Source organism: Podarcis raffonei, chromosome 8 (assembly GCF_027172205.1).
Source record: "Podarcis raffonei isolate rPodRaf1 chromosome 8, rPodRaf1.pri, whole genome shotgun sequence".
Lineage (NCBI taxonomy): Eukaryota > Metazoa > Chordata > Lepidosauria > Squamata > Lacertidae > Podarcis > Podarcis raffonei.
Window position 1 is genome coordinate 76,396,856 of NC_070609.1, and position 17,435 is coordinate 76,414,290.

Below are 17,435 nucleotides of genomic sequence, written 5' to 3' on the forward strand. Positions count from 1 at the left end.
AAAATTGGGCATGATATGCCTGTTGGCCAAGTCCTGAACCCACAGAATTAAACTTACAAGCAGCTATAATGAAGCACCCACCAATTTTGCACTATTTGGAGCTGGAGCTCTTTTAGAGTTTGATAGAAAACCAGGATTCGGGCATGGAGAGCCAAATGGAGAGAAGAAAGCCAAAAATAAGTAGAGGATATTATAAATCTCCCTCTCTCCAGCTGTGACTATAACTGATTAGCTTGTAAGCTTTCCTGAGAACTGAAAAGCCACTGAATACTGTGACTTATGATCAACATTTATTAAGGAAATTGTGTGACGGAGACGCTTGTTTGGCCAGAGATGGGATCTGGAAAGTTCCTGGCAAAGAGGGGTTAGTGTTTCATGGAGGTTCTCTTCAACTCCCCTGCACCATGTAATACCTCAAATACTTGCTCCATTGTAATGATAGAGCTGAAACAAGCTCTATCCACAGTCAGTTGAGTTTAAACACAATGTTTGCATGCTAGATGCCCTGGTGGGTTATGGGTGCAAGTCTACAAGTGCAGGAAAGGCACCAAATTCAGCTTCCTGAAATGCCCAGGTTTGAAAGGGTGTGGACAGTGCCTGGCAATTCTCAGAAGCAAGAGATTAGCGGCTGAAAAGGCTTTCCATTGGGCCTGCCTCTCCCTATGCTCTGTGGCAGAAGTATAGATTCTACAAAATGGTTTACAACTGCAGAATAAGTTAGGCAAACTAAGGCTGGATATATGTAATTTATAGCAACAGTCACCAACCTTTTGGGGGCAATGGGCTCATTTCAAATTTGGAGAGAGAGTGCGGGGGGCACCAGACACAAAGTGTAGAAAGTGGCATAGCACAAAATTAGAGAGTACAGTCATGGCGCACATTTTCCCATAATTGTATTTCCATACTAAAAAAGACTTAATCTGTTGAATATCTTCTGTTAAAGGTACGTGAACCTGGTTTCCTCCCAATGCTAAACCAAAACCTAGGCTGCCATCCTGTGTCTGTGGGAGGAAGCCCTGCTGAACACAGAGACTTACTTCTGAGTAGACGCATATACAATTGTACTATAAATTAACTATACAATGCATTTTTAACAAGTATCTGGTCCTTGGCACCTGCCCAACAGGAGACATGCTTAAGCCCCCTTGCAAAGTTTTCACATTTGCCTTCATGGGGAGGGGGGAATTCTGTAACATTCACCCATGCTTACTGTATAGTAGTAGTTGCAGAAAATAACTTTCAGGGACTACCTGATCTCAGGTGAACCCACCACAGGAAAGAAGCATCTTAGCTGGAACCAGTAGCATTTTAGGACCCTAGGGATTTCTGATGACCGATGTCCAAGCAGCTCATTTATCAATCACAGCTCTAACTTCACTTGTTGGCCAAAAACATTTGACAGGCAGGAGCAGCTTGGCTGGCTCATTTCACAGAAATCACTTAGAAAGTTTTCTTTCTGAAAGGGCTAGTGACTTCTTCCTTCTTCTTTTCCTTTTTTAAATAAAAGCTCAGAGTCTTAAGGCCCCAGCCTAGGAGCTCCAAAGAGTCTTCACAGTGGCTAGGGTTAGTGACTCAACATTCTATAGTGATCACATAATTGCCCCCCTCCCCCATATCTGCAGTTAATCCTTCCTCCCTTTTCAGCTGATTATAGCACCAGTGAGATGCTGGTCAACATGGGCAACCTCCCCCTGGATGAGTTCTACCCTGCCGTCTCCATGGTGGCCCTCATGAGGATCTTCCGGGACCAGTCCTTGTCCCACCACCACACAATGGTGGTCCAAGCCATCACGTTCATTTTCAAGTCTCTCGGGCTCAAGTGTGTGCAGTTCCTGCCTCAGGTCATGCCGACCTTTCTCAACGTCATTCGGGTTTGTGATGGTGCCATCCGCGAGGTGAGTGTGCCCTTGTCTGTCCTCCTCCACCCTCCCCTGAAACCAGAATCGGCTTTGAGAAAACAAAACCAAGAAGGCCGATTCCTGAAATATGGGGCGTTGCTGAGTTGTCCGTGTCTGCAGGCATGCTGCAAAAGTGAGTGACCGCTTCCCGTCTCTGTTTCAATCTTTTTTGGAATATCGTCTGTTACTAACCATTCTTCGCTGCTGCCTTAGAAGCCCTGCTGTTTAGTGGCTTCCACTTTTGTGAAGCCTCTTTTGCTCTAAGCTAGCTTTCGCTGGTCTCCCTTGCCCTTCTGCCTGTTGTAACCTTCAGACCTCTATACCAGTCGTCTGCTGCTTTTTGTTGCGGTTGTGGCTGCTGCCCTCACTACTGTCAGAAGGGGAAGCACATGTGTGATGCCGCAGCTGGCCAGACTCCCCCACCTTGGTCCCCATCACGGTTCTGGGAGGTGCCGGGTTGCTCTGAGCAAGTTTCAATTCTAATTCCAAAACTATAGAGTTGTATCCAATTAAGTTTATAAGGGTAAATCCATTGGAATTAATGGACCTAAGCTAGTTATCCCCATTACTCCATTTGGAACACAGTGTATAGTTCTGGTTGCCTCACCACAAAAAGGATGTTGTAGAGTTTGTAAAGGTTTAGAAAAGGACCAGCAAAATTATCAAGGGATTGAGCAACTCCTCTGAGCAGAAAAGTTGCGGCGTTTTGGACTTTTTAAGTTCAGAGACAAGGTGAGGAAGAGGTGGCATGATAGAAGTTTATAAAATGATGCATGCCACGTAGAAAGTAGATACAGAAAAGTCTTTCTCCCTCTCTCATAGCACTAGAGCTCCAGGTCATCCACTGAAGCTGAACGTTGGAAGATTCAAGACAAATAAAAAGTCTTTCTTTATGCATTGCATAGTTAAAACTGTGGAACTCACTCCCACAGGGAGGCAGTAATGGCCACCAACATGGATGGCTTTAAAAGAGGATTGGATAAATTCTTTAAAAAAATTTGTACATTAAAATTTTTAAAGACATACCACACCACATACCACACAAATACCACATACCACACAAATTCTTACATACATATTCTTACTTGGACTTCCTTCAACACCTCTGATAATCCTCCATCCTGATCACTTCTCCTGCAATTCTTGACTTAATACTGCCTTTACCTTTCTTAACAAATCATCTCCCCCTTTCCATTTTTACAATATTTCTTAAATTACTCCTCACAGAACTTCTTGTAAACCGAGGATTGGATAAATTCCTAGAGGAGGAGGCTATCAATGGCTACCAGCCCTGATGGCTGTGCTCTGCCTCCACAGTGGAGGCAGTAATGCTTCCATATACCCATTGCCGAAAAACACAGGAGGGGAGAGTTGCTCTTGTGCTCAGATCCTGCTTAAGGATTTTCCACAGGCATTCTGGACAACATAGGCCATTGGCTTGATCCAGCAAGCTCTTCTTATGTTCCTATTAATTTCAATGGACTTGCCCTGAAGAGGACTAAGATTGGATATAACCTATAGTGTTTATATCAGATTTGAGAAACTCTTGTGGTAGATTGTGGATATGCTGCCGCTTGCCACCAAAGTACTAAACCGCGGCCTAAATTTATGTTCTGCTTCAAGCAAACTGCAAGGCTCTATCATTCATTTTAAAATAATTATAATAATGGGTGGTAAGGATCTGAAACAAAAAAAGGGGTGTTTGCATTGTCATTGGAATACCCAATGGGCTGGGAGACATGAGTTTTCAATTTGTCTGTCAAACTGAAAACAACTATTGAAATTGCACTGGGACCCACAAAGGCCTCAACTGCTTTTTGCTTGATTTTGCTTCCCAAATGGAGCGCAATTTGGAGGAAGTTAGGGCCTGTGCAAGTCCTGTCAAAATCTCTTAAAATATTAGCACAGATTCAAAACATTAAAGAGGGAACAGGGCTCAGGTTGTTCCCTGGATTGAGCTCCATGTATGTAGAGTGGACAAGCTGGGAACGTATGTTTGGTTAGAGCTGTGTGTTGTATGTGGGATGAGCTTTCCCCGGCATGCGCTGCTGTTAAAGTTACCTTTGTAGGACCGCAGCCGCCACCGGCTGGTTCTCTCCCAGAACAAAACAGCTTGTGGATTTCAAGGCCAAATTCTGGTGCTCTGGGTGCCTGGACCAGACTTGATCTGACTTCCTCGAAAGCTACATACTTTTGCCTACTCTTTTTACAAATTTTCAGGTAAAAGAAGATGGTGAAAGTGTGCTGGGGAGAAGAGCTGAGGTGGGTACATACGGCATTTAAACACCTAAACAGGGCACTTCATGTGATGTGTATAAAGCATCTCGTATTCCCAAGCAAAGGCAGCTTTATGTCAAGCTCGGTGTTACACATCTTTGATAAAGAAGTACTGAAGATGACAACAAGAATCTACCGACAGCCTATGAATCAATCTAGCTTACCTTACCCAACAAGCCCTCCCCTCTCCCGTCACAAATGCAAACAAACCCCACTGCAACCAACCACACACAACCAACCACACCCTGCCCCCCAATACCTATCAATGCCAAGGAAAGGTAATAATGCAATAAATGAATAGAAAGAGATCTTACCCAGTTGACGCTGACCCAAAACCCCACACATACACTATACAAAAGAATATAAGCCTCACCACCTAACTCCTCCTCTCCCTGCTCTTCTTCCCCAACCTTATACTGTACTCAACACTAATGTCTCACAACAAATGTAACTGATTTGTAAGAAAGACTGTACAACCTGAAAAAAGAGGCAAGGCATGTACTTTTGTAAACCAAGAAAATCTTTAATAAAAATAAATTAAAATAAATGGAAGTACTGTACAAAAGAAACCTGCAGACCCAAATATAGATGTTTTAGTTGTAGGCAATATGTGAAATTCACCTTTGTCCTCCCTACTCCTTTGCCTCTTCACTTCTCCCTTCCTGCACACACCACACAGTTTTTCCATTCCCTAGGAGTCCCTATAGACTTATTGGCCTGTACCTTTTCAGACTCTATACCCCTTGTCATGCTCCCCTTTCTGCCAAACCCACAGGACCCCATCCAAACTTACCTTTTGCTTCCGTCATGAAAGCTTTGCTGCTCAGATTCTGTTGCTTGTACCTCTTTCTCCCGACCCCAAATTTGGAATGTTTATGAACATTCCATGGCATCAAAGCTGTTCAGCCGATGGCATGCCAGCCAGGCAACAGGCTTTGAGCCTATTTCAGCACATGGTTCTCCCCTCCCCAAAGGCACTATGTCATGAAGCAACACCCAGCATGGGAGCTAAGCAAAAAGAAGCAGGCTTCATTTGGGGACAGCTTACCCTGGCGTGAACTAAGCTGACAATGGCCCCAGGAAAGGAAATGCATTCCTGTTAAGTCCTTACAAAATGCAAGTAATCTCCCCGCTCAAAATGTAACCTAACCTGTCACAATAGTAGCCATTTTACTCATTATTTTTTGTGAATACAGTATACCTATATTTAATACGGTCATAGAAACAGTGAATGAACCTGTTTTTTCACAAACTAGTTTTCAACACAGACAGCTTTTTCCCATGCTTTTCTGCAAGAGCCTCCTAATAAATTTACAGAGCTAGTCCTCCCCACCTTTTCTGTTGCATTGTTCAGCTGAACCACCAAACAGATATTGACTAGATAGTAAAAGGTGAACTTTCAGCATAGAGCTCGGCCATCTTTTCTTCTGAAAAGGATGTTGATTCTCTTTCTGTGTGTCGTGTGCTTACAAATGCATCTAGGCACATGAGAGCAAAAGAGTTTGAGAGAGGGGGGAGTGGGGTACAAGGGGGGGGCATGGCTTGGATATCATGAAAACCTTGAGCGAGTTTGGCTGGTGGGACAAGTTGGGGCAGGATGAGTTGGCGAAGTTCTGTGGCGCTCCAGTCATGGTGTCAGCACTTGCATGTCTTGATGCTTTGTGGCTTGTTTGAATGCCTCTTGTGTGTGTGCACCCAAGATTTTGAATTGTGCACAGGAGTGCCTGTGAACTTCACAGAAACGGTTCCAAAGCAAAATTGAGCCCTGTGTTTGCAGCATGCCATAGCAGCGTGGTGGGTGGCTGTTCTTGTAAAGAGCTTGTGAGCAAGAGTTCCTGAGAACTGCTCTGTCCCAAGCCTGACCTACGTTTCTATAACCCCTTTCCCTGCTCCTTTCAGTTCCTGTTCCAGCAGCTGGGGATGTTGGTGTCCTTTGTGAGAAGCCACATCCGACCTTACATGGATGAAATTGTCACCCTTATGAGAGTAAGTATAGCTGCCTTTTAGCTCAGTGCTTCTTCTAAAAGACTCCTTGCAGAAAACATGGGCTCTGTAAGGGCACAAGGAGCAACTTCATGCTATTAGCCCATCTAGTTATCTGTCCTGACTGGCAGCAGCAGCTAAGAACATCAGAAAAGTCCTGCAGCTGAGGCACTGTGGAAGCTTGAGAGCCACCAGCCTCGGCACCTTAATTTTGGCAAGAGGCTTCTCAAAAGTACAGCTGGGCATTAAAGAGTTCTGATATATACCTTGAAAATTTATTAGAAGCATTTTATATGGCACAGACGTATTAAGGCAGAGTTTTGTGGTTTACTGGGCCCAGATTCCCTTTGATCCTATTAAGAGGCATCAGGTGGTAAAGATTTAACTCTTTATTGAAGTCAAGCCTGGCTTGGTTTTATTTGCTCTGCACTGGAAAGGGAAATTGAGTTGGTGGTGGTTGTGGTCCATGCCCTGGTGTTTATTTTGTTCCAGGTCATGTGTGCTAAGTTTGCTTTGCTTACAAGAAAATCATTTCCCTCTCTTCGGGTTGGAGGTAATAATCCTTTCAGGTTCTTCTGGCAGTCTGCCTGGTGGGCTGCATAACAGGCAGACCCATTTATAAAGCCAGGTGAGAGGCAGGAGGATTGTATTTCAGCATGGTGCAGAGGCCTACAGCCGTAGTTAAAACTAAAGTATACCACTGCAAGGCATAGTGATGGCCGCCAGCTTGAACCACTTCAAAAGGAGATTAGACAAATTCATGTAGGGTAAGGCTATCAATACCCATTAGCCATGATGTTCTGCCTTTGCATACCAGCTGCTGGGGATCATGCGTGTGAGAATACTATTGCGCACATGTCCTGCTTATGCGTATCCCATAGGCATCTGGTTCGCCACGGTGAGAACAGCCTGCTGGACGGGGCAATAGATGCAATTTGTGTGGGATCATAAGTTTGGAAGGACTTGAGAGTCACCTGAAGCCTCCCTAATTCATCCTACGTGCCAAGTGTTCTTTAGCTTTGTATTTTTCAATGTGTCCCCACCCCTAACTCTCCTTTCTCCCCCCAGGACTTCTGGGTTGTGAACAACTCGATACAGAGCACCATTATCCTTCTCATTGAGCAAATCGTGGTGGCCTTAGGTGGGGAGTTCAAGCTCTACCTTCCCCAACTCATCCCTCACATGCTGCGAGTCTTCATGCATGACAGCAGCAGCAGCCGCAGCGTCTCCACCAAGGTGAGCACAATGCTGCATTGGGGCAGCGGTCCTGGATGGCACCTGGGTGTCACCACTAATGTATTTCAGGACAGTTTTTAAATGGTGGATTGAGTGTGGTTCAGCTGGCATTTAGCATCTTTCCGGAAACCTCATTAATTAAAAAATGCCCCTTTGCTCTTGCATTCAGATGAATATGTAATACCATTAGGGTGCATACACACCATATATTTAAAGCATTTCATTCATTCATTCATTCATTCATTCATTCATTTTCTGCCTTTTTCCCTGATGGCTTACAGATCAAAACATGGGGGGGGGGGTTTTAAAAACCAATTGAACATTAATAGAATTAAATCTCTCGCTCGCTCTCTCGCTCTCTGTCTCGCTCTCCAGCTTCCCCCAAAGGATCCTGGGAACTGTAGTTTGTTAAGGGTGCTGGGAATTGTAGCTCTGTATGGGTAAACTACCCAGGATTCTTTGGGGGAAGCCATGTTCTTTAATTGAATGGCATGACTTGCCTTAGTATTCAGGCAAACATGATCAGCTGCAATACGTTATCTTCTAGGGAGGTATTTTGTTCAGTGGTGTGAAATTATCCCAGTCTTCTTTACCAAATGGAGGTACCCTGGGAAAAGCACGGGGAGGTGTGTGGCTTGAGCAGGGAACTGATCATTCTCTAACATTCACTTGATGCTTTTGGACAGGTGGCGGAGAACCTGTGGCCCTCCCACATATTATTGAATGATAGCTCCCTTCTTTCCTAGCCATTGGAAGTGCTGGTCAAAGCTAATGGGAATTGTAGTCCAACAACATCTGAAAGGTCCCAGGCTCCCCATCTCTAGTTTTCCTCTTTAAAGCATTCTTGTGGTTAATCTTACAGTGACTGTTTGAATGTCATTCCTATTGAGCTTTCTCTCCTTTCCAGCTGTTGAACGCCATCCAGCTATTTGGAGCCAATCTGGACGATTACCTGCATTTATTACTACCTCCCATTGTGAAGCTTTTCGATGCTCCAGATGCCCCACTGTCAGCTCGCAAGTAAGTGCTGGTCTCTCCTGTATACTTCTCTCTGCAGGGTAGTCCCTAAGCATGTTCCTTGGCGATGCCACATTTATTGGGTTTTATCCAAATAAAATGTTCTTAGAGTAGACTCATTCAAATTAATGGACATAAGTTAGTCATCTTCATTAACTTAAATGGCTCTACTTTGAGTGGGGCGAACATTGGCTACAACCAGTTGTTGTTTCAGTTATGAATCCCTGTCAGTGAGGCATCCATAAGCAATTTGTAATATAATAGCTTATATAAGACAATTATATAATGGGACGCGGGTGGCGCTGTGGGTAAAACCTCAGTGCCTAGGACTTGCCGATCACATGGTCGGCGGTTCGAATCCCCGCGGCGGGGTGCGCTCCCGTTGCTCGGTCCCAGCACCTGCCAACCTAGCAGTTCGAAAGCACCCCCAGGTGCAAGTAGATAAATAGGGACCGCTTACTAGCGGGAAGGTAAACGGCGTTTCCGTGTGCGGCTCTGGCTCGCCAGAGTAGCTTCATCACGCTGGCCACGTGACCCGGAAGTGTCTGCGGATAGCGCTGGCTCCCGGCCTATAGAGTGAGATGAGCGCACAACCCTAGAGTCTGTCAAGACTGGCCCATAAGGGCAGGGGTACCTTTACCTTTACCTTTTTATAAGACAATTACATATATAAACACAGTTAAAAACAAATGCACATATTTTTTATTTATTCATTAGATTTTCACCCTGCACTTTCCTCTAGGGAGCCCACTGTGGCGATACAATAAACAATACAATAATGTTTTCGGTTTTTTTAAGACTTTGAAAAAGCTTTGAAACAACAGCACGTGCATAAAATCAGTTTGTGACTTTCATTTCTGCCTTGTCTTCCCACTATGCATTTTCTCTTCCCTCTCACGAAACAGAAAAACTGTAACCTCCTTGACTCAAAGTTGTTGTCACTCCAAGGAAAAAGAAGCTGATAGTCACGGGGTGTTGAGAAGTCAACACTACCCTTTCTCTCTGCTCACTGATATGATTACTATTGGACGAAGAAAGGCAGAGGAATATGCTTTTGTTCAAAGAGAAAATCATATCTTCCTCCTCACTTTTTAATACCTCTTTACCTGATGTGAATATTAAGCCAATTCCACAGTCCCTCCCTCTTTCTCAGAGGGGGAAAAGGATGCAGTTGGTACTGCTCGTATATTTCCCCAAAGCTTTACCAACTTGAGTTTATAGATTGTTTTTTTACATAGACCATGCATATCTTTTTTAAAAATAATCTTTATTAATTTAAATTACAAACATATACGAAGAATTTACAAGGAATTTACAATGTGTATCTTTACCACAAATGTTCAGTTCGTTTTAGATAATAATCACAATGCTTCTTTTCTGCTGCTACCTCTCCCCCCCAAAAAAAACCCTCTCTTCAGAGCTGCCTTAGAAACTGTGGATCGCTTGACAGAGTCTCTAGATTTCACTGATTACGCCTCACGGATCATCCATCCCATAGTGCGGACCCTAGACCAGAGCCCAGAGCTTCGGACGACTGCCATGGACACGCTGTCATCATTGGTCTTCCAGCTAGGGAAGAAGGTAAGAAAGGTCATTTTTCCAGAGATAGAGCTTTTTGGAGCAGTGGGTGGTATTTGACTTGAAATCTTTTGTCTTCTCATTTACCGTATTTTTCCATGTATAAAACTAAGTTTTTCTCCTAAAAATGTCCAAAATTTGGGGGTGTCTTAAACACTGGTAGATCTCCCCCCGCCAATTTTGTTAAATTGGAGTCCCCCAAAATAGAGGGCATCTTATACATGGGGGCGTCTTATAGTTGGAAAAAAATGGTAAATACTTTCCACCTAAAGTGGTATGTGGCTTCCCAAATAGTCCTTTGCTTGGCTGGAATGTTGTCCCTCTTAGTGTACACAGCTGTGTGCACCCACATACTTCAAATGGGGCATTAATTTATTGCAGGAAGGAGATGGAGTTTGCTAGCATTTATTTTCCAGTTTCAAAGAATCCTGGCTTGTTACCACATATGAACCAGAGATAAGTGGTTCATAGCAAACTAGTCAGTTTCAAGCCAAGCCAGCTTCAGCAATTGGATTATGAAGCTGACTTGTTTTAACAAACCAATGGCTTGTTTTAAAACATCAACTCTTTGCTGTGAATGAAGGGATGTGCATGAGCCTTCCACTTTGCTTCGACTCATTTCAGCTCTCCCAAGTAGTGCTTAAATCACAGTTCCGCATTCTGAGGGAACCAGCCCACAGTCTCTTGGTGACCATTTCCTTTCGTTTGCAGTACCAAATTTTCATCCCGATGGTCAACAAGGTGTTGGTCCGCCACAGGATAAACCACCAGCGGTACGATGTCCTCATCTGCAGGATTGTGAAGGTCAGACTTCTTTAAAGTAGTCACATGGAGGGCTGGGGGGAGGCTGATGAATTCGTGTTAAGGTGTTAAGCCATTTAGTGGTGGCTCTTGGTGGAGCAATAAGCTAATTGAAATCAGCAATGTCAGGCGCAGCACGGTTTAATGACAGATCTGCTCTCAAATTAGGGCTACACCCTTGCTGATGAAGAAGAAGATCCCTTGATCTACCAGCACCGCATGCAAAGGAGCAACCAAGGAGAGGCTTTAGCCAGTGGTCCTGTGGAAACAGGCCCTATGAAGAAGCTGCATGTCAGCACCATCAACTTGCAAAAGGTAGACATGGGGGGGGCACTGCATGCTGCAGAGACTCATTAGTTGAGGCTAATGGGTGCTTTTCAGAAAGAAGTCTTATTATTAAAGGAGATGATGATGATGATGATGATGATGATGATGATGATTCAGAAATGCCTTCAGGGCCAGTTTTCCATTTTCCATCAAGCTTAAAGGAATTGCTTCAGTGACCCTCAAATTTGTCCACATTGAATCTCCAAAATTAAAAAAAGTTGTGTTTTTTTGTTTGTTTTGTTTTTTAAGTGAGGCTTCCCTAGGCATGGTGAGGTCCATTTCAGAAGCTTCCCTTTTTCCAGGTCAGAGCATGTTGCTTGGGATGTGTGTAAGCAAAATAAGAGTATTCTTCCTACAACAGTGTATTTTTCATCTTTGTTGGAAGCCGCCCAGAGTGGCTGGGGAAACCCAGCCAGATGGGCGGGGTACAAATAATAAATTATTATTATTATTATTATTATTATTATTATTATTATTATTATAACAGAGAGTTAGGGAAATTTATGAAGTGCATATATTGAGAAGGACCAAGAAGGAAACCTCTAGCATTTTTTTAGAGGCCAGGCTTCCACTGGAGATTACACAGTTAGCAGCTGGTTCACACACACACACATACTTCCTGATCGATTACAGCGGCACGAAGTGGCGACTTGTGAATGGACCATTGCAGAGCAAACACAAAAGGGTCAAGCTTTTGCATTTCCTCTGGGTCAGAGCTTGCATTATTTTATGTTATCTTGTGAATTCTTTTCACGCATTCACTGGTCAAAATTCTTCCTGCACTGTTATCGTTGCACAAGGTGAGAGATGTACCCACATGTGTTTAAAATGCTTTCAAACTCTGAGCCTCCTGCTTTGTGGAAAGTGGCCCCATGACCCTGAGAACCATGTTTAAGTCCAGAGGTCCTTTTGCCCCTTCCTTTACAGCAGACCACTGTGCAACCCCACTCCCAGGCTCCTGACAAACATGTATGTTAGTTCTTAAGTCTTAAGTACTTGGAGAGAACATTTTTGGGTGTAAGAGTGAAGGGTACACGAAGAGAACTGAACTCTAGGTGGCAGCTTAGTGGGGAAGCAGAAGGGAACTATTTATTTTTGGAAACATTTTTACGCCTCTCTTAAGGCTCCCAGTGTGGCATACAAAGATCAGTAGTATGACAGTTCCCACCCATAGACCTGCAGCCTAAAAGACATGACACACAAGGAAAAACGGATGGGGAGGGAGGAGGAAATCAAGCAAGTTCGGATACCAGTATACTTATAATGACCCAGCTGGGTTGGCAACACTTGTGGTGGCCTGATGGAATGTCTGCTAGTGGCAGTCAAAGGAAGAGCAGAGCTGATGGAATAGCCTGCTTCATTTCTCTCCTTCACCTGCTTTGCAGCCTGATGGAATGGCTCCCACTGTGTAATAATAGGATGGCTTTAGAAGATCTCTGACCTGCTCGTTCTGTATAAAGTATCGCATGGAACAAAAACCTGTAGTTGGCATCCTAGTCACTTGGTTGCTTTTAAATTCTCAGAAAGCAATGACAGCCAATTAAGGATAACATATTCGTACAGTGGTGCCTCGCAAGACGAAATTAATTCGTTCCGCAAGTTTTTTCTTCTTGCGAGTTTTTCGTCTTGCGAAGCACGGTTTCCCATAGGAATGCATTGAAAATCAATCAATGCGTTCCTATGGAAACCGCCTTCAGACCAGGCTGAAGGCTGTTCTGAAGGCTGGCGGTGGGAAGAAAAGCCCTTCTCCCCACCTCCCACCCCGCAAGCTCTCTGCTGTCCGGGGGCTTTTAAAATGCTGGCGGGCGGCAGCGCAGCGTTCGCTGCCGCCCGCCAGCATTTTCAGATCGCCCCGGGACAGCGGAGAAGTCTCCGCTGTCCCGGGAAGGCAGGCGGGGGGAGCAAAGACTTTTGCCCCCTGCCGGCCTTCAGAAGAGGTCCAGGACCTCTTCTGAAGGCCGACGGAGATTTCCCTATGGGCTTTCTTCTTGCGAAGCAAGCCCATAGGGAAATTCGTTTTGCGAAGCACCTCCAAAACGGAAAACTCTTTCGTCTTGCGAGTTTTTCGTTTTGCGAGGCGTTCGTCTTGCGGGGCACCACTGTATATGCAAAAAAAATCAAATTGCTTCCAAAACTGTTTCTTGGGATATATTTCTCTCTCCTTTTTTCTTGCTTAATGTAAGAGAAAAGTATTGGGTGCTGCCTTCTGCTAGGTCAGACTATGTGGCCATCTAGCCTAGTACTTTCTGTCCTGGTGGACAGTGGCTTCCCAGGATCTCGGGCAGAGGAGGGTCTTTCCCAGACTGGAGGTAGAACCTGAGGCCTGTTGGATGGAAAGCAAGTGCTGTCTAAGCAGTCTATTTAACCTTAATTAAAAACATGATAAGTTCATTATACTTCTGAGCCAAGACATGCATTTAGCTGTTTACGCTTTGCACTTAGCTAAATTGTTTTGGAATTTTAATAGCTGGAGGGGGAGAAAACAATGGAGTTGTGGCCCACTCCGTAGCTGATTTGATCTGGGGGGTTTTGTGTTTATTTTTTAACGCAGTGCAATGAAAGTGTCCTTTGTGTGCATTCCATCAGGCCTGGGGAGCAGCACGGAGAGTTTCCAAAGATGACTGGCTGGAGTGGCTGCGACGACTGAGCTTGGAGCTGCTGAAGGATTCCTCATCGCCATCCCTGCGCTCATGCTGGGCCTTGGCCCAGGCCTACAACCCTATGGCCAGGTACTGGCATTTCCTGCCTCTCCTAACTGTGCGTCCGCTGAAGCCAAGTGCCATAAAAGAGGTGGAAATAGAAGGGCAAAGGCATTCATGGAAAGAGCTTTTAACTGCTGTCCGGGGGCAAATAAAACCATTTGGGAATCTGATTTCATAGCCAACTTCCCCACCGTCCCCCTGGACTGGCAGCTCCTTAAGGTGTTTTGGGTTTTTTAAAGAGATCACAGACAGGAAACCCTGCCCCCCGCTGGCTGCTTTCTTTTTTTAATGCGTCTTCTGCTATTTCCAGCATATAATAGTAAACGGAAAAGGTGCTGTAAAATGCAGTGAAATTAGTTTGAGGGCATGATGTCTCCAATAAAGGCACTTCCATGCTTCTGCGACACTGCTGCTATCAAAGTTGCCCTAATCTTTCCCAATGCTCTGGATCACACTGTAAAGTGTAGTGTGTTTGTGTGTGTGTGTGTGTGTGTGTGTGTGTGTGTGTAACAACTGGTGGACTTCTCTCACTAATTTAATTGCTTTGAGAGAGTTGGAGGTTTCTATACATATTTCTAGCAGAAGGAACTCGAGAACTGTTGCCACAATCAATGCTGTAACTGCATGTGTGTGGCAGGCAGGCTTGGATGGAGGAGGAGGAGATAGTCCTCCCGCAAAGTCTCACTTTAACCTCTAAGCTGCCTTGTGGTTCACAGAATTAAGGAGTTCCAAGATTTATTGGATTGAGTGTTCAAATCCAGATGAAGCTGCCTTTAGCCATCTTAAGAGAAGTGAAGGAATTTGCCCATTTTTGAGAAGGAAGCTATTCTTTGTGTGTCCCATTCAGCGTTCTAATGCAGACAAGTCGGCCCACTTTCACCCTGGAGGGCACCAGTTGGTCTGGCCCTGTTGTTCGATCCCGAGACAGGGAATGAGAAGTAGCAGCAGGATGGGACTCCCTCTCAGGGGATGGGTTCGAGAAGAATGTAAGGAGAGTCTCGCTGATTTGGGCTGAGGGTCTATCTACTTCAGCAGCCTGTTTCTCACTGTGACCAAGCAGGGTGTGAAGGCAATAGCCCTCTTTTGCTTTAGCTCTCAGCATCTGCTATGCAAGGGTGTCCTGTCTCCGAACACAGAGAAAACTACTGACTTCTTTGTGGTTTCTGGAGAACCAGAAGAGCTGAAAAACAGTGGTGTAGAGGGGACAGGCAGGAGGGATCAAGCAGAGATCCCCTGCACATTGAGGACAGGAATCTCAAGAGCCATAAGCACAGAGCCAGCCTGTTACCTAAAAGGGAAATGGAAACAATTAGTCATGTTGGCACCTCTCACCTCTGACCTTCAGAACGGAGGCCTCCTTCCCTGCCAGCCGTCTTTGCCACAGGCATCTGTTTCTTGGCGTAAGCTCCCATTGGGTGACCAGTTTCATATATTTCTGGGCAGATTGCCTTACGAATAGCTGTGAGATTGTTGGCTCTTCACCCCAGAAACAGTCCCTTCACTGTAAGAACATTAGAAGAGCCTAGCTGCTGGATCAGGCCAAAGGCTCATCTAGTCCAACAGCCTGTTTTTCACAGTGGCCAACCAGATCACTTAATGGGAAGCCAGCCCACAGTGAGGGCGGCTGGTATTCAGAGATTCTGCTGCTTCTGATCCTGCAGGTAGCATACACAGCCCTTGTGACCGGCAATTGTTAGTTTCAACTCCATGCTGTTGTGGGAGAACATCTACTTAGATGGCAAACAGGTTAGGTGCAGTGAAAAATATTTTATGGCGGCTACTGCGGGTACAAATAAGAGCTCAGAACAGACACGAAGTTGCCTTATACTGACTTGGATTGTCATTCTCCTTAGGTCTCAGGAAAAGCCCGTTCTGAGCCTGATCACCTTTAAAGTGGAGTTGCTGGTGATCAGGCCAGAAGCAAAGCATAAAATTGTTTATATCTGTTTTAGGTGTCCAGTTTCTTATATATGCAAATGATAAAATTCAGTCATTTGATCCTGCATGTACCCGGAGCTGTAGAATATAAGAACATAGGAAGAGCATTGGACCTTCTAGTCCAGCATCCTTTTCTGACAATGGCAAACCAGAGGCCTGTGGGAAACGCACAAGTGGGACATGAGAACAAGAGCACTCTACCCACTTGCCCCCCTCGTGGTTTCCAGAAACTGGTATTCAGAAGCCTTATTGCTACCAGTTGTGGGGGCAGAGCACAGCCATTGTAGCTAGTAGCCATCAAATAGCCTTGGCATCTATGAATTTGTCTAATCCTCTTTTAAACCCATCTTAGTTGGTGGCCATCACTGCCTCCTGTGTGAGTGAGTTACATAGGTTAGCTATGCGCTTCAGCAGCAAGAAGCTTCCCTCACAGCAAATTCGGGGCTGCATTTTTAGAGCAGGGGTGGAACCCCTGCAGCCTTTCCAAAAGGGAGTTGGAGTCCATCAGCCTGAGTCAGCATTGCAGGTGGTTAGAGATTATGGGAATGTGAGTGCAGTTGTATCCTGGAGAGCTACAGATTCTCCATCTCTGCTTTAGAAGTCTCATTATACTCCTAATTTTGTCCCCAGATAACCTCAGACCCATGCCACAATTGTATCCACAGCTGATTCTGCATCTGTTAAGGCTGTAATCCTATTGTCTCTTGTGGGTTTGGATCCTAATTTCTCTAGTAATTCAGCAAGATCCCTTTCTAGTCTTTTCAAGCTAACCCTGCTCCAAGAAATACATAGCCTCTTTCATTGGATCTCTGAGACCAATAGCAATTTCGGATAGACTGCTGAAGCAGCAGGTGCTGTGACTCAGTCCAGAAATCCTGCTTTATGTTTTTTGAAAAACAAAAAACCCTGAGTAACATTCCATTGTTTTGGGTGGCCTTTCCAGTGAACAGGGTTTGTTGACATTTGCAACTTTAGGCCTGTGGAATAGGGGGGCTTGCTCTGTTCTTTACTCCTTAACTTAGTATAAGGAGACTAATGACTTGCTTGCTTAATGCCACATCACTCTTTCCCTCTTCTTCTCCCTTCCCAGAGATCTTTTTAATGCTGCATTTGTTTCATGCTGGTCTGAACTCAACGAAGACCAGCAGGATGAGCTGATCCGCAGCATTGAGTTGGCATTGACTTCTCAAGATATAGCAGAGGTCACCCAGACCCTTTTGAACTTGGCAGAGTTCATGGAGCACAGTGACAAGGTAAAGATGCCATTGAAGGAACCCTTTGGGGGAGCGGAGGGGATGGGGGAAGAGATTATCTACTTACATCAGCCTTGAAAACCAACCAGTGAGGAGGAAGGCTTTTATGTCCTTCAGTCCTGCTTCCATTACCTTGTTTGCCTCTTGCTGCTTCTGCTGTGGACTGCTTATATCTCACCTTGCCTTGCCTCTGGTGCTTGATGGGACCCAGTCACAGAAAGCTGCCATATACTGAGTCAGACCACTGGGTCCATATTGCTCATTACTGTCTACGACTCTACACTATTTGGCAGCCACTCTCCAGGGGAGGGCCGAGGGCCTTCTGGTAGTTCCCTCATTGCGAGAAGCAAAGCTACAGGGAACCAGGCAGAGGGCCTTCTCGGTAGTGGCGCCCGCCCTGTGGAACGCCCTTCCAGCAGATGTCA

General features: G+C 45.1%; 1 protein-coding gene across 4 annotated transcripts in view; it reads left to right on the forward strand.

The window, feature by feature from the left end:
- The window catches only part of MTOR (mechanistic target of rapamycin kinase), a 110,747-nt gene that overhangs the window by 23,889 nt on the left and 69,423 nt on the right, over positions 1-17,435 (forward strand). For 2 of the 4 annotated variants that reach the window (XM_053400949.1, XM_053400950.1), the window contains exons 19-28: positions 1,645-1,895; positions 4,119-4,160; positions 6,075-6,161; positions 7,227-7,394; positions 8,302-8,414; positions 9,830-9,992; positions 10,701-10,793; positions 10,959-11,105; positions 13,704-13,846; positions 16,848-17,010. In XM_053400949.1, the coding sequence (XP_053256924.1) occupies positions 1,645-1,895; positions 4,119-4,160; positions 6,075-6,161; positions 7,227-7,394; positions 8,302-8,414; positions 9,830-9,992; positions 10,701-10,793; positions 10,959-11,105; positions 13,704-13,846; positions 16,848-17,010 (1,370 nt within the window). The remainder of the gene's footprint in view (positions 1-1,644; positions 1,896-4,118; positions 4,161-6,074; positions 6,162-7,226; positions 7,395-8,301; positions 8,415-9,829; positions 9,993-10,700; positions 10,794-10,958; positions 11,106-13,703; positions 13,847-16,847; positions 17,011-17,435) is intronic. The other 2 variants (XM_053400951.1, XM_053400952.1) reach the window with 1 other exon arrangement.